This window comes from Alosa alosa, chromosome 14 (assembly GCF_017589495.1).
Source record: "Alosa alosa isolate M-15738 ecotype Scorff River chromosome 14, AALO_Geno_1.1, whole genome shotgun sequence".
Lineage (NCBI taxonomy): Eukaryota > Metazoa > Chordata > Actinopteri > Clupeiformes > Clupeidae > Alosa > Alosa alosa.
In genome coordinates, this window is record NC_063202.1 from 13,727,697 (window position 1) to 13,744,053 (window position 16,357).

Here is a 16,357-nt window from a genome sequence, read left to right on the forward strand (position 1 = left end):
CTTAGAGCGCAACATACCTTGCTAACCCACTAATCGAGAATTTTGCTGCACCGACGGACAACAACAGACGGCACCGGCCAATAAAGTACGGTTATACTTCAAGTCATTAACATAGCTACCGTCGGGAACACCCACTGGCATGATTTGATGGAAAGCAACTGTGTGTGGGAGCCGTAAGTGTTAAATGATGCTAAGCAGGCTAATAAACAAACAATGCGAATGGAAGAGTCATGTGATTTCTAGTTGTAGGCTAGTCCATTTTTGAAACGAAAGGAGCAATTTGTTTTTTTTTTATAAAGAAAACAAATTAGTGTGACATTTTCTGTTAGTAGATTATTACTGTATACTGAAAAATATTGAGGCAAACTGTAGACCCTTCCATAAACAACCATGGATGTTGAAGGTCTCATCTAAGTGGATTATTAAAAATCATTATTCTATGTCATTTGCATCATAAATAAGAGATGCTGTAGGTCTATATTCAGTTTTATAGCTGATTGTCTTATTTTGTTTACAAGTTACAGATTAAGTCTGTAGATGATGTAGGGTACTTGTTTACATCTTACTTTGCACACTTCAGGCTGTTGCAGCTAGCTCAGGGGAGAGATTGTATTACCATAGGTAGTAGGCCTTATAGCCTGACACATTCACAATAAAAAATTGCCTCTGCATTTTTTTTTTTGCTTTTCCCTCCATTGTACCGAACTCGTACCGAACCGTGATGTCTGAACCGAGGTATGAAACGCACCGTGACTTCTGAGTACTGTTCCACCCCTATTGCCTACCATAGGAGCCTGTCAAGTCTGAAGTATCACCTCAATGCAAAGCAATCCAGAGGTGCAAGTTAGCAGACCTCTTGATAATAATGCTAGCCGTCAGCCTAATGCTAGCCGTCAGCCTGGTCAAACTTTGCACACCACAGTATTGTTTACTTAGCCTACCCTATGACGACTAACTAACCAACCAACAAACTCCCTTAATAAATCGACTACATTTGTTGCACAATTGAAACAAAATGTCTTCACAAGCATGTTAAAGGCGGTTACATTTATTTACATTCCAATAACTCCATACATTACATTTCCATTCGCACTTGTACGCTGCTTGTCTTGATCTTGTTTTTCCTACTGTTACGTTTAATCTTTTTCTACTCAACTACTTACGCTAAACATCCCTGACTTTACATAATTTGTATTTCATAAATAATGGGTCAAAACGTCCTGTCCTCTCATCCTTGCAATGGCAGCAAATCCGGTGATAGCTACATAGCCCAACATAAGCGATTTGACATGTTAAACATCTGTAGGCCAACTGCTTGTCGTCAGGTGTGGCAGTGCTGTGCCAAGAAAACAGGATTGATGAAGAAAAGCATCAACATCCCCAAAGAACCTCATAGATGTATGGAGAACAGTGCACCTCAAATACCAGTTACAGTCATAGCCCATCTAAACCAGTTACGGTCATCGACACAGCGAAACACCTCGCGATTTTCGGCCAGCGAAATTTCGCCTCAGGGGCGTGACGGTGAAACCGCTAACCTTTTGACTGCAGTGTCTAGCCAGTAGTGGCAAGCGAGCTAATTAGGCTAATCAGCTAGTTCAAACGTTTAAGTACTTAATGAAGATATCCAGGGGTCTTTATGCCTAGACTAAGTTGATGTTGCCTATAAACAATTCATGTTCATAGAAACAACAAGGTCAATAAGACATAATATATTTCATACCTGTGTTGCAGCATGTAGCCTAGCTGTCTAGCTAGGTTTACAATGCAATCCAATGTCCTAAAATACTAGCATTTCGCCTGTCAGCTAGCTAAAAAGATTGAGTGCTTAAACTAACATATATAGTGGTCTATTTAGTGGTGTATGTGCTCTGACTAAGTTCGTATGGCATATAAACCACAATTTGTGTTGATACAAGTGCCAATGTTTGTGTAGAAACATTTTAATCACATACAAATTTTCGTGTTAGTCTCCGCTATCTTGGTCAGACTTTTTTGTAACTCCCGCCTCCAAACACAAAGACGCAGACCTGCTTGGTTCTTGACTGTCCTCATTTAAAGGTGCCATGTGTAATGTCTGCCAAAAAATCAATTCATACTCCACATTCCATAAAAGATGGGGCAGTATACCTCCAGAAAGTGAGTTTGTCTACCCTAGAGTAACAACCGAGACACGTGTTTTGCAGTTTGGCTGGCGGTTATGTTACCGCATACTGCCTCCCATGGCCGAAACTGGTATTATGACACTTGTCGGGCTGTGGTTAGTAATTTAGCATGCTAATTCAGGTTGATATCTCTTCAGCACTATACCTTGTAATTTTTTTTAATGACATCATCACCCTTATTTCCTTCCATTCTTTTGATGCGTGTAGCTCATTTTTTGGATATGTTTACCTCAATTCTTACACATGGCACCTTTAAATAAAGTTAAACTTTGGCCAACTTTGTTTTGCCTGCCTCGGCGATTCGCTTTCATTTCGCCCAAGCAGGGCGAATTTCGTCTCCATTCAACCTCAATGAGAGCGACGCGAAATTTCGGTGTGTGGAAACACCCGTTACGGTCATAGCCCCACTAGACCAGTTACAGTCATAGCCCCATGCAAGATGTGAGGGGTGTGTGTGAGTGTGTGTGTTCATACCCATTCCGGAGTGAATGTGTGTAAGGGGCTCAACAGCCTTCCTGATGTCAATCACGTGGCCACACCCCATTTCTGCGCCAAGGTCTCGCCTTAGGATCTCACACTCATCTAGACCGTCCACAGCATCTCCTAAAGCCACACACACACCATAAACAATGAAGCATAGGAAGTAATGAGTACACAAGCTCATTTTATATTTATATTTATATATATATATATATATATATATATATATATATATATATATATATATATATATATATATATATATATATATACACACACACACATACACACACACACACACACACACACACATATATATATATATATACACACGTTCATTCATACAGTACCTGAAACTCTACACACACACACACATACAAAATGTGCACGCGCACACACACACACACCTGTGTCAGTGTCAGAGAGCTGGAGGAGGTCCAGGCTCTGGTCTCCTTTAAGGTCCTCTTCATCTTCGATGGTACGCAACGTCTCCACCTCCTCACAGTGGGAGGAGTCTTTCTTGGAACGACCCCTTCTAGGGCGCTGTTGAGTCAGAGCCACTCCCTCTTGAGGCGCAGTGGCTGATTGGTGCAGAGCGCTCTTCCCACGAGTTGTTCTTTGGGTGGGAGGGGCTTTTTGAGCTGGTGGGGCTTTCTGATTGGCCGGGGCTTTCTGAGGGGGGCGGGATTTCCTGGACGTTTGTGGTGATCGCTTCTTCACCTCAGCAACAGGGGGCGCCTCAGAGTCTGAATCGCTCTCATCACTAAATACCACCTACACACACACACACCTCAGAGTTAGAATCGGTCTCATCGCTAAATACCACCTATACACACACACACACACACACCTCAGAGTCAGAATCGGTCTCATCGCTAAATACCACCTACACACACACACCTCAGAGTCAGAACCACTCTCATCGCTAAAGACCACACACACCAGGGCTGTAACGATACACCAAACTCACAATTTGGTTTGTATCCCAATTTTTGACACACGGTTTGATACATACAACATTTCAATAGCCTACCTTGGAACACCAGAGGATTAGAATATAATATTGTATATCTGTATTATTTTATATCCTGATTCCTGATATAAAAAGAGAGAATACTGAATGTCTGATATTTATGACGGCACATTTTATGCAGATTAGCCTATAGCCTAGGCCTACTATTTCAATTACAACTCTACCTCTTTAATTCAGCTGTCTGGTTGAAGCCTGGAAATATTGTAAACAAAGTAGCACAGTTGGCTAGTTTGTCATAGTCTACTGGTTGGACTGTTCAGTGTTCCCATGTGTGTTTAAGTTTCAAGGGACTACTTGGGACAGGCCCATTTGGGAAACATTGGTATTGAGATGATCAGTCAACTTGAATGCAAGAGTTTTAAACAAATGCTAATGAGGTTAAACGGATTAGTAATTTAGCTAGTTGTCTTCAATGCGTCCTTGCATTCACGATTGTGAATGTTTTATTTGGCTTGCGCATGCAGAGTCAAGCGAGCGAGAGAGTGCAGGGCAAGGAGATGGGGTTTACTTGGGTTAGGGTTAGGTTAGAGAGCGGGGCAAGGAGATGGGGTTTACTTGGGTTAGGGTTAGGTTAGAGAGCGGGACAAGGAGAGGAGATGGGGTTTACTTGGGTTAGGGTTAGGTTAGGTTAGGCCATCCTTAAAAATATTTTCGTTTGCCGTAACCCGACCGACCCTGTCAATTTAGAACCGACCCAAATATTTATTTTTTTCCCCTTTTAGTCCGACCGACTTGCCGGTTGTAAACTTGCGTTAATACCGACCGATTGTTTTTTTACTCTAAACAACCAATACAAACGCGCAATAAAATAATATTTCTTTTAGTAGGCCCAAGTATTGTGAATATAAATTGCCTACATGCAAACGTGGGCTCACTTAAAAAAAAAACCTGTGGCGTCATCTCTACACCATTGGTTTTACGCTTGTCACACTATGGCCTACGCCGTTTCATTCACACAAACTGATAACGCTTTTACTTGCACGGTTCTGGAAGAACTGTGGCCAGATCTTTTCTCATCCCTTCTCCCCTAGTCTAACGGGTGACCGTGTCGGAGTATTGAAATTGGTTGTGGTCTATTCAGCATTTCTCAAAATATGGGTCCGCAACATGGAGACTGCTGGTCCGAGTCGTGGAGTGAAATTAGGCCCGTGCTTCATCTGATAATTTGCTGCGCGGTTGATCAAGAAACCGCTGATCGACGAAAAAAAAAAACAAACGTTTCTGCTATCGATGTCATTAAACATGGAGCCCTACAATTAAGTGGTGGTATGAGCATTCATTCAATGCCGGCGTCTCTTGTGAGAGGAACTGAAACTAATCGATAACGTTGGTATCAAAGCTCCGCTTCAACCTGTTGGAAGGCTATTTATTTATTTAACGAAACTTAATAGAACGACGTTGTTTTTTAGAACTTCCTTAGAAACAGAGCAGAGACTGTATAATACACTGTATAGCATTGAGTATTGTATAGTCAAATTTCAATATAACGTGGCCAAGAGCTATTGTAGCCTTCTTTCTGGGTACATGTAGATGAGCCTTATGACCCAAAAGTCTGCCATGACCGGTCCTCAGGTCAAAGAAGTTTGAGAAAGGCTGGTCTATATAACCTGCATCAGAATGAGGTTTGCAATGGTGCGCCTGAAGGCACGGGTTGAAGACCCAGTCAGTTACGTCACGATATGCACATTTGTGTAAATTCATTCCTACGTAAATCACCATGACCAAAATTGTACTTTTGTTTTTACTTTGAATCTTGAAAAAAAAAAATATTGACCTACCTACCGACCCATTTTTAATTTTTTTTGGCTGTTACTGCAAACAAAAATATTTTTAAGGATGGCCTTAGATTATGCCTTTTCACACTGCGACAGTTGCTGCTACTGGAAGCAACGAATGAACAGGTATGATAAGGGATCAGATTCCAAAAATAATTCTGTGGAAATGCATGGATTCCAGTTGCTGGAATCCATGCATTTCCACAGAATTATTTTTGGAATCTGATCCCTTATCATACCTGTTCATTCATACTCGTGACTAAATTCAAGAGGGCGGCGAACGGTAAACTTCCTGAAGGTACTGTCTGTATAAATCGTCTTGTAAATAAACTACCAGTGCGTTTTCAAAGTTCTCAATGTCTCGTTTTAAATGTCAGGGCCTTTGGCAGTCTACCAATAAACAGGGTATCTGCACATTTTCCAAGTGCAAATTTAAAGACTTTTAATACCTTTTCAAGACATCTTAATGGAAAAATTAAGACTATACCACGACATAAAGATACATACGACAACTTAAAATTGTTGTATGCAACAGTTTTTTTTTCAACTAATTTTAACCCCCACCCAATTTTGGATGTCTACAGAAGTTACGAAATATATTTTGGCGAAAGAAAAATAATTGTGTGAATTACCTTCACAGCTATAAATGCCCAATTTTAGGGTCTGGGCTGCTTGCTTTTGAAGCTGGTTGTACATATCTGGTTGTGCTTACTGGCTGAGACTGACTGTTCTTCACCTGTATCTGTAGTAGCCTATATTACTTGCCAAAGACATGTGCACTGGACTGGATTCCCTTCAATATTTTTTTTCCAAAGTTAGACTAAGCTATTTAAATATTTTAATAGGCCTACTTTATATAATTTACTATGTGCATCTATTCCCATATGCATCATATGTCCCATATACAGCACAGCAAATTAAAATTAATCCACTACTTTACATTTTGCATACCAGTTGTATCTAAACAAATCAAAGCTTGACTGAAACATTGTAAAACCATTGTTTTGTTTTAAATTAATTAAGAGAGAGGTCCTCCTCGGTTCCTGCTGAAAATTGCTGGTTTGATCTCAAGCGCGCACGTATTATGAACGCACGTTTTTTTTATGTAGCCAGTCCCCGACAATCAAAAAAAAATATGCGGTTATATTTCACAACTTTTGCGAAGTAGGCCGACTGGGAAAGGCTGGCAAGCAAGCTGCTGACAGATATTACAGGTATTATAACTTACAGATATTTTCTTCTCTAGGCTAGGCCAGCAACACACGCTGGAAAGATGCAAACAGATCAACTTAACATGTACAGTATTTCCTTCTGATTGCGAAAATGCAAGTCAGTCCGTGGTTCCTTCATAAATTGCACAGCAAATTATCAGACGAGTGACAGAAGCACTGCACATAATTTGACCAGCAGTCTTCGCGTCCATAGTTTGTGAAACCATGCTGCATCCGAGCAAAGATTCTAGATGGCCATACACTTCTCCCGTAGCCTTATATAGTCACTTATACAATTGCGTTCGGATGGATGGAGACATTTCACTCGCTCTTTTGCACTCGCTCACTCGCTGGCGGTCCCATACGCAAATTTAATACCTCCCTTTCGAAAATTCAAGACATCCCCGACAATTTAAGACTTTTTTAGGCCTTAAAAACCGAAAGTTGTATTTAAGACTTTTTAAGACTTTTTAAGGATCCGCGGTAACCCTGAATAAAGTGTGAAGCTACTTTGAGCCTCGTAAATGGTGTAAAACAGTGATTTATTTGCATGGCTAGGCCGATGCCCGAGGCACCCCCTTTGAAAACCTGTTGGTAGCATTGGCTAACTAGCGCCAGATTTCAGAGTGCAGGGGACAAGCCGAGATGAGCTATAAGACATACGTTCACACTCGGTATCATGTTTCAACACACTTTAGGTCAATATCACACCGGAATTCTCCTTTAGCCAAGTTCTATGCTGCGCACTCACTCACTCAGAGCTGCCTTCTTGACACACCCACTTGCCTAGACGCATGCAAGGAGCATGGAGAGTGGGAGCAGTCCACACAGACACAGAATGTTATTATTTTGATAAAGTATCCATTCTAAAAATGGCATCGTGATACCTTTCTAGTATCGATACACCGTGCAACACTACGCGACACAGGTTCATGGATGAGTGTTGCGATTTAGGTTTGGAATCGCATATCGTTACAGCCCTAACACACACACACACACCTCAGACTCAAAATCGGTCTCATCACTAAAGACCACCCACACACACACAACTGGAGCATTTGGTAAACGTGTGAGTGTGTATGTTTGTGTTGTGCATCACCTTGAATCTGGAGCGTTTGGTTCGTCTCGGAGCAGGAGGTGCTTTTGGGGCAGCGACCTCTGTGGGTGAGGTGTCCTCAAACACCTGGAAGCCACGCCCACTGGCCTTCTTTCCGGCGTGGAGTCGCGGCGTGATTGGGGCGGTGCGGGCACGGGTGTGTGAGTGCTCGGGACTGCCTCCTGGGAACTCAAACACACTGAGGGAGGCGGCCGCAGATTTGGGGCGGTGTCCTGGGGCACACGGAGTCTTGAACACGGAGGGGGTGGAGCTGGGGGCGGGCCTCAGCAAGGACTTGGGGGCGGAGCTTTGTGAGCTTCTAGCTCCTCTGGCGGGCGTCTGAAACGCTGCCCTCGGAGTGTGAGTGTGTGTGAGCTCCTCCTGCGGCTCACACACGCCGCTGTGCTCCCTCTTCTTCGGGGGGTTCCAAGACCACACCCCCGAGAACAGATCCTCCACAGACACCTGCCGCTTCGCAGCTATCGCTAGGCAACAGGCCACTCCCCTCAGCGCCAGCAGCTCCGCCCTGAGGGTCAGCAGCTCCGCCCACGCGTGACCTCTTGGGGTCGTGACCTTTAACCCCTTCTCCAGCACACCCTGCAGCTCTGGGCTGAGCTGCGGCTGCCGTCCCATCATGCTCTCTGCCTGCCCGACCAGCGCTCGCGCCACCGGCACACGCAGCAGTGGATGAAGGGGGGTGCTTGTGTGTGTGTGTGTGAGGGGGAGGCTCTGGAGCTTTCTGGCCAGCGTGTGGGAGAGACGCTGGCAGCGCTGCACACACAGGCGGTACAGGCGCAGGGCAGCGCGCGAGTGTGTGTGAGTGCTGGAGTTGGTCTTGGGGTGTGTGTGTGTGAGAGAGGAAAGAGCTGCGGAGGCCAATGCCCAGCTCACACACACTCGCCCCAGAGTCAGGTCAGAGCAGACCGCACACACGCACTCTGCAGTATGGCTCAGGCTCCGCAGCCAATCAGAACGCTGCTTCAGGGGAGGGGAGGAGCCCTGTCCACTGGCCACACCCACACCTTCCACTACGATTCTTGGGATTTGCCGAGAGGACAGGAGCCCATCAGTGTCATCATTATGCTCCTCCTCCTGACGCTGTGGAGGCGGAGCCTGGAGGTCCATTGGCGTCAAGACTTTACGCAGATTCAGCTTCATGTCAGAGCCACGCCCACCTGAGGAATCTATACACACACAGACACACATACACGGGATCAGGAAGGTGGGAGGACTTTAGTGGTTAACTGCAACATATTGCCTAGTAATGGCTCACAGTGATGGCAGATTTCACTGCTAAGGTGTGTGTGTGTGTGAGAGAGTGTGTGTGTGTGTATGTGTGTGAGAGTGAGTGAGAATGTGTGTGTGTGTGTGTGTGTGTGTGTGTGTGTGTGTGTGTGTGTGTGAGAGTGTGAGAGAGAGAGAGAGAGAGAGAGAGAGAGTGTGTATGGTCTCTATTCTAGCATGTCTGGTTTATTAGTACCTCTTTTCAATCCATTATTATTTGATATTTTTTTGTGAAGAAATACATCTATCCCTCATGTTATGTTGGTGTCTTTCTGCTCCTCTCGTGTCTACTGAGGCTGCAATGATCACATTCCAACTAAAGGGGTGGGTCTCAGCAATATGTGCGTTATCAGTCTACTCTAGAAGGCTAGGTCTCGCTTGTTTGCGCGCTAATTATCAAGAGTTTTGATCTATATGCTACACAGAAAACAAACAAATTAAACACCTATCACTGAGCAAGTCAAAATATTTTGCTAGGTCCACTTTCAGATTTGTTGCAAATAACTACATTTGGCCTTGGAAAGGTCTGCGCTCCCTGAGAACGTCATGTCTAACCATCATCGACACATGGAAAATATAATGCTAAATTAAATAACTCGTGAACAAGCAATAACTTTCCAAGACAATATTAAACTATTAAGCCGAGCTAAATTCACAATCGCACTCAGTGCAGAGTCGTTTTGTTTAAGAAAAGCAATTCAAAGCGGCCAGCTCTTGAACGCGTGAATTTGAGTAAACACTTGTTAACCTCACCTCAGCAAGTCTTTCATTTAACCCACCGAGGGCAAGAGAAAAGTAGCCTAACAATATGAGTTTATAGTCAGAGAGAGTGTAGCATGTGGCCCGTGTATGTTAGCAAACATTTTCTTTTTTTCCTTGGTCATATCGCTGCTGCAGGCCATAGCAGGCAGGCAATGCGTAACAGAAAGTGAGAGAGATAAAGCCCGCCCTCAGAAACAACTGATAGGTAGGTCTTCAAAAATAGCACAAAGAGAGGCCAATCACTTGTCTATAAATCTCGCATGAAATCGACGATAGTCTCACTCCAGACTAAGTTGCCCCATCCCGCCAAAAAAAACTCTTGGATTCCACGTGAATGACATATTTTGATTCAAAAATTGTGATTTTCGCCGAAAGGTGACTAGACTAGTGCAGGTATGGTGTGTGTGAGAGTGTGTGTGTGTGTGTGTGTGTGTGTGTGTGTGTGTGTGTGTGTGAGAGTGTGAGAGAGAGAGAGAGAGAGAGATACCTGTGCAAGACTCCAGTAGGTTTTTGACTCTCTGTAGATCCTGAGCACTCTCTTCAGACGCCCCCTTCAGCAACTCCAACTCCGCTTTACACACTAGCAGATCAGCACAGCTATACACACACACGCACACACACACACACACACAAAAGTTTGCACTGGTCAAATCTCTGTCTCTCATACATACACACACACACACACACACACACACACACACACCACACACACACACACAACCCTTACTGGTTTGAAGGACAACTCCGGTCTAAGAACACAATAGGATCTATTACTGGACAATAATGAGTTTAATTTTTGTTGGGGACAGTAGTTTTGACCCTCTCCCCAGTATCATAGAGGTGTAATGATATTTTGACCATCTCCACAGTATCATAGAGGTGTAATGATATTTTGACCCTCTCCCCAGTATTATAGAGGTGTAATGATATTTTGACCCTCTCCCCAGTATCATAGAGGTGCAATGATATTTTGACCCTCTCCCTAGTATCAGAGGTGTAATGATATTTTGAGCAGTTGTGAGTGAACAGTTTGTCAGTGGTTTAAAGTGGCGATTTACTTTGACGTAGCAAGCTTGCCTGCAAGTCTCAGTGATTTTTGACAAGGTATGCCACCCTACAATTAGAAAGCTTTTTGTGTTTCATCAGCCTCTTTATATCCATTGTATGCCTACAGAGAAATATTTTGTAATGTCTAATCTCTAATATGTCTCCAAAATAAAAAACAAAAACCTTATTGAAAAAAATATTGAAAAATAATATTATTTTTATTAATATAAAAATATTATTGCATATTTCATTAGATAATGGCTCATTTACATACTATTTCAGAAAACTTCCAATACAAAAAAGTATTGAAATAATAAAATCAGCTGTAGACATATACAGGGTGATAAAACACAAAAAGCTACTACCAATGCAATGCTATCACTTTCCTAACTATATGGTGGTAAACCTTGCAAAAAAAATCACTAAGTATATATAAGTATATATACTTTTTTGATCCCGTGAGGGAAATTTGGTCTCTGCATTTAACCCAATCAGTGAATTAGTGAAACACAAACAGCACACAGTGAACACACAGTGAGGTGAAGCACACACTAATCCCGGCACAGTGAGCTGCCTGCTACATTGGCGGCGCTCGAGGAGCAGTGAGGTGTTAGGTGCCTTGCTCAAGGGCACTTCAGCCGCAGCCCACTGGTCGGGGCTCGAACCGGCAACCCTCCGGTTACAAGTCCAGAGTGCTAACCAGTGGGCCACGGCTTCCCCGTACTATGAGACTAAGGGCGTTTTCACACCAGACAGTCCGGACCAAGGTCTGAACCAACGTTTGTGTTTAGTTACATTGAATACATTTGATCCGGTTAGTTAATGGTTTCACATTGCAATTTTTCTAGCACATATTTTTTTAAGCTCCAGAAGTCCTTCGTATCCCCTCTCTCTCATCCTCTCCAAAAATGTTGTAGATGTCGGTATTTTAACATTTTTTTTTCTAATTGACTTTTAGACCAAATTGTCAGACTTCAAATTCTAATTAAATAGCCTATATGATCTCCCCTCCCCGTATGCATCGTTCCGAAGCACATTTTAGGCTATTTATTATCCGTTATTTCGTAGCTAGCGGCCTCAACTTCCTGTAATTGGTCCGAAAGTCCATTTCACACAGTATTTTCACACTGCCAACGAACCGAACCATGGATCAGTTTGATCCGGACCGAGACCACCTCTTTAGTTCGGACCAAATGGTCTGGTCTTTTATTCTTATTCTTTACTTTATAAACTCTATTTTTTTTTTTATTCTTTGCTTTTTAAACTATTCTTTGACTATTGCCGTTCTATGCTTTTATCAGCTATTCCTGTTTGCTTTTGTTTATGTAAAGCACACATGAATAACCTCTACAGACACCTGGGCTGCTACAGTACAGACACCTGGGCTGCTACAGTACAGACACCTGGGCTGCTACAGTACAGACACCTGGGCTGCTACAGAGACCGGCGGTTGAGAAGAGATGATTGCTGAATGTGACAAACTTTCACACTACACTTAAGGGCTGCACCTTTAAAAACATGTATGGGCTTGAAATTGTGTACAATTGCTGGCTGCACCTTTAACTTCACTTTGGTCTCTAACAAAAGTTTACCCCCATAATCCACAAATAGACCCTTGGTTATTCTTAAAAAAACAGTTTTCCATAATGTTCTTTCTCGCGCTCTCTCTCTCTCACTCACACACACACACACACACACTCTTTACTAGTTAATGGTCTCACACACTCCTTACTGTTTGACACACACACACAGTAGGGTTGGTCGATGTCCCCTTAATTGGCATTTGACGATGTGTAAAACATTGTGATGGACGATGATCTAGTCTGCTTAAGACTAAAATCTTAAGTAGTATGCTATGCATCCCACGTTATTAGGCTTGGCCATGCCGACTATGAGGCATGGCCAGTGAAGTGAAAGTAAGGGGCTGTGATCGCACAGTCCAGGCTATAGGAGGGCCTGTAGAAGTAAAAAAACTTCTACAAATAACGAATCCCGATTACCACTCCGCTGCTGTCTGGGGCTTTTGCTAAATACATGACATACTGTACAAGCCTTACAGTGAAAGATGGATAGTCTACCTTCTGATCCTATAACTAATGAAAAAAATGGTTTATTTTAACACAGAGGAGAAGAACGAATTTGGCGCTTCAGTGCTGTAGTCTCGCAAAAATATTAGAGCGCTAGAATGTCCTAGTCCTAACAATAATAATTCATTAGGACCATTTTTCTGCTAAAACATTAGGCTACATATCTCAGTGTTTCTCAAACTTTTTCAGACCAAGGACCACTTAATCAATAAAAAAAAGCCTCACGGACCACCTAGCTAAAGAAAATAAAAGTAGACCTACTTCAATAGTAAATTACACAATAAGCCTCCTACTCACTGATCCACTTTGATTGTATTTGCACCTTGCTTATTGTGTCAGAGAATTCATATGTTTAATATGAATATATTTAAACTGGCATGGCTTACATAGGCAGTGTTGTAGAAATGTTTGGATTTACATACAAGTTAGTTCAATATTGCAAACAACTCATCTATATTATATTTTACCACGTCTGCTCACGGATCACTTGGGCTAGCTTGCGGACCACCAGTGGTCCACGGACCACACTTTGAGAAACACTGACATATCTTACGTTCATTGTAGGCTATAGGTCTACTGCGAGACATAAAAGACAATTACACATTCACGTCACAATCAGGAATTATTTCAATAATACGGTAGACTAATAAGTCTTTTATTTTACAAGACTGTAATAAGTGATAACTGTTTGGCTGATAGCCTTTAATGTAGGCTCAATTTCATTTCCAGGGAAAGGTTTTTTTATGTTTTAGCCTACAGCAGGAATTAGTGCCTGGCATCACGATGGTTGCTTCCCGTCGTGATGTCTGTCAACCATCACGATGGACGATATGCACAACCCTAATACACAGTCCTTACTGTTTAATTCTCTCTCTCACACACACACACCTTACTGGTTAATGCTCTCTCACTCTCACACACAAACACTCCTTACTGGTTAATGCGCTCTCACACACATACACACACTCCTTACTGGTTGATGCTCTCTCACACTCACACACACACACACTCCTTACTGGTTGATGCTCTGTAGTTTGCTGGCGAGCTTGAGAGCCTCCAGGCACTGGACTTTAGCCTCGTGAGCGGAACCAGCCTTGCTGCGCACACACACCAGCCGCCGCGCGCATACACACACCTCAGAGAGCAGCTGGTACTTTATCAGCAACCCATCACCTGCAACACACACACACACAGAGGACTTGGAACGTTGTTTAATCTGACGTGAGCACATGTCAATAAACTTGCAATGATGTGACATGTCAATAAGCTTGCAATGATGTGAGCACGTGTTGATCAGCTCAATATCGCAATGATTCTTATCACTTTTGTCTCCATTGAAAATTTGGACTTAGAAACACACACACACTCTCACACGCACACGCTCACTCGCACTACCTCGCTCACTCACTCGCACTCACCTGTGTTATCTTGTGCTGTGCTGTTGCTGTCACTGTTCGAACTGGACGCACCAAACAACCCTTTTCCAAGCAACATGACAACCAAACTGTGCAAGAGCTTCATGCCTTCATACTGAGCAACATCTGGAGAAATCAGGCCTGTAACACACACACACACAAGCTAGACATTAACATCTGGAGAAATCAGCCCTGTAACAAACAAAAACACACACACACACACACACACACACACACACACACAACACACACAAGCTAGACATCAGGTGCGAGCAGCCAGGTTTGTGTGAGAGCAGCCAGGTGTGTGTGAGAGCAGCCAGGTGTGTGAGAGCCAGAGCTAGTGAGCGGAGCGGAGCGCAAGCGAGCGAGGAGCGGATGGAATTTTGTTGAAGCGTGGAGCGCTTTTTAATTTAGAGGCCGGAGCGGCCGTTCTGTTCCGCTCCAATTTCGCTCCGATACCGCTCACACAACGAGTCTGAGGCATGCCCAAACCCACCCTGAATTCATGTCTTCATAATGAAACCAAGACCGTTACATTTTAAAACAAAGATATTGGCCATAGTAACGTAAAGGACTAGGCTTAGCAAGAGCTTGGTTCGAAAGCCACTTTTATTGGCTAGCATGCAGCATAGACCACAAGAACAGCACACACTAGGCAGGTCAAACACACACACACACAAACTACAATTCGGCTTGTAGATTATTTCTCCCTCTTTTAAATTGGAGTGAGCGTGGAGCGATTTCACTGGAACAGGAGGATTTTGAAGTGGAGCAGGGAGTGAAATTGAGCGGAGCGGCCTGACGTGAATTTGAGCCGAGGAGCGGCTAAGTGAACAGCCTCCTGAGCGAGGAGCGGGATATTCGCTCCGCTCAGCTCCGCTCACTAGCTTTGGTGAGAGCAGGTGTGTGAGAGCAGCCAGGTGTGTGAGCAGGTGCGAGAGCAGCCAGGTGTGAGTAACCAGGTGTGAGAGCAGGTTTGTGAGCAGCCAGGTGTGAGAGCATGTGAGAGCAGCCTCAAAATGAAGCCCTCACAGAGCACACATCATTGGACAAACTTCAGACTACAAGGAAAACGGTCACTTCTCCAAAGTCCTCATAAGACCTAACCTGGCTACGTGGTACCCATCCAGCCATAACCCACAATGTATTCCTTACCCCACTAACCATGACAACAAGACCACCGCACATGTCCAGGATGGATCGGACTGTTGCAACTCAGCTGTCATTATGTTAAGCCTGCCCACCGATTACAACCAGTTCTTATCCCAACTGGTTGTAATCTTCGCACATGTTTATGGATTATTCGCTGATTCACGGTGCATTGTTACATCCCTAACTTTTGTCAGTGTTTGGATCTGTACATTTCTTCTCAAAAGTTTGGGGTCACTTACAAATTTCTATTCCACTCCATTATAGGCAGAATACCAGCTGAGATCAGTTGCATTGTTTTTTAATTTTCAATTACATTATGGCAGCAAAGGGTTCTTCAGATTATATTATGTGATACATTTTACAAGAATTTTGTCTCTAACTCACTGGGTTACATTATGAAAAAAAGGGTTCTGTCAACTCTGTTAGAGACAAACTTGGTATACTTAGCAAATGTGATACATTTTTATTGTGTCTCCCCTAAGAGAACTTTTGTCTCTAGACTCACTGAAGCAACTTTAAATTTTAAATAAAGATTGCGATTTTTTGTCCTGAAATAAATGCTGCATAGTTCAGTAGGCAGGTGTGTGTGTGTGTGTGTGTGTGTGTGTGTGTACCGTGCTGGGTGATTTTGCTGCGTAGCTCTGATGGCAGGGAGTGTGTGTCCAGACTAAGGTAGGTGCTCGCTGTCTGCAGAGCCTGAGCCTTCAGCATGTAGAAACTCCTTGAGTGCTTCTTCTCCACGTCACACAACACCTCACACAGTACACACACACCACGATCAACCTGTGAGGGGGGAGAGAAACAAACACATCACACACAACGCACACACACATACACACCACGATCAACC

General features: G+C 43.4%; 1 protein-coding gene across 1 annotated transcript in view; it reads right to left on the bottom strand.

Annotated features, from left to right (window-relative positions):
- The window catches only part of espl1 (extra spindle pole bodies like 1, separase), a 57,045-nt gene that overhangs the window by 15,499 nt on the left and 25,189 nt on the right, over positions 1-16,357 (bottom strand). Inside the window, exons 16-22 of the mRNA XM_048263729.1 lie at positions 16,122-16,290; positions 14,359-14,496; positions 13,957-14,113; positions 10,294-10,403; positions 7,764-8,944; positions 3,053-3,419; positions 2,640-2,768 (exon numbers count right to left, since the gene is read on the bottom strand). Of these exons, the coding sequence (XP_048119686.1) occupies positions 2,640-2,768; positions 3,053-3,419; positions 7,764-8,944; positions 10,294-10,403; positions 13,957-14,113; positions 14,359-14,496; positions 16,122-16,290 (2,251 nt within the window). The remainder of the gene's footprint in view (positions 1-2,639; positions 2,769-3,052; positions 3,420-7,763; positions 8,945-10,293; positions 10,404-13,956; positions 14,114-14,358; positions 14,497-16,121; positions 16,291-16,357) is intronic.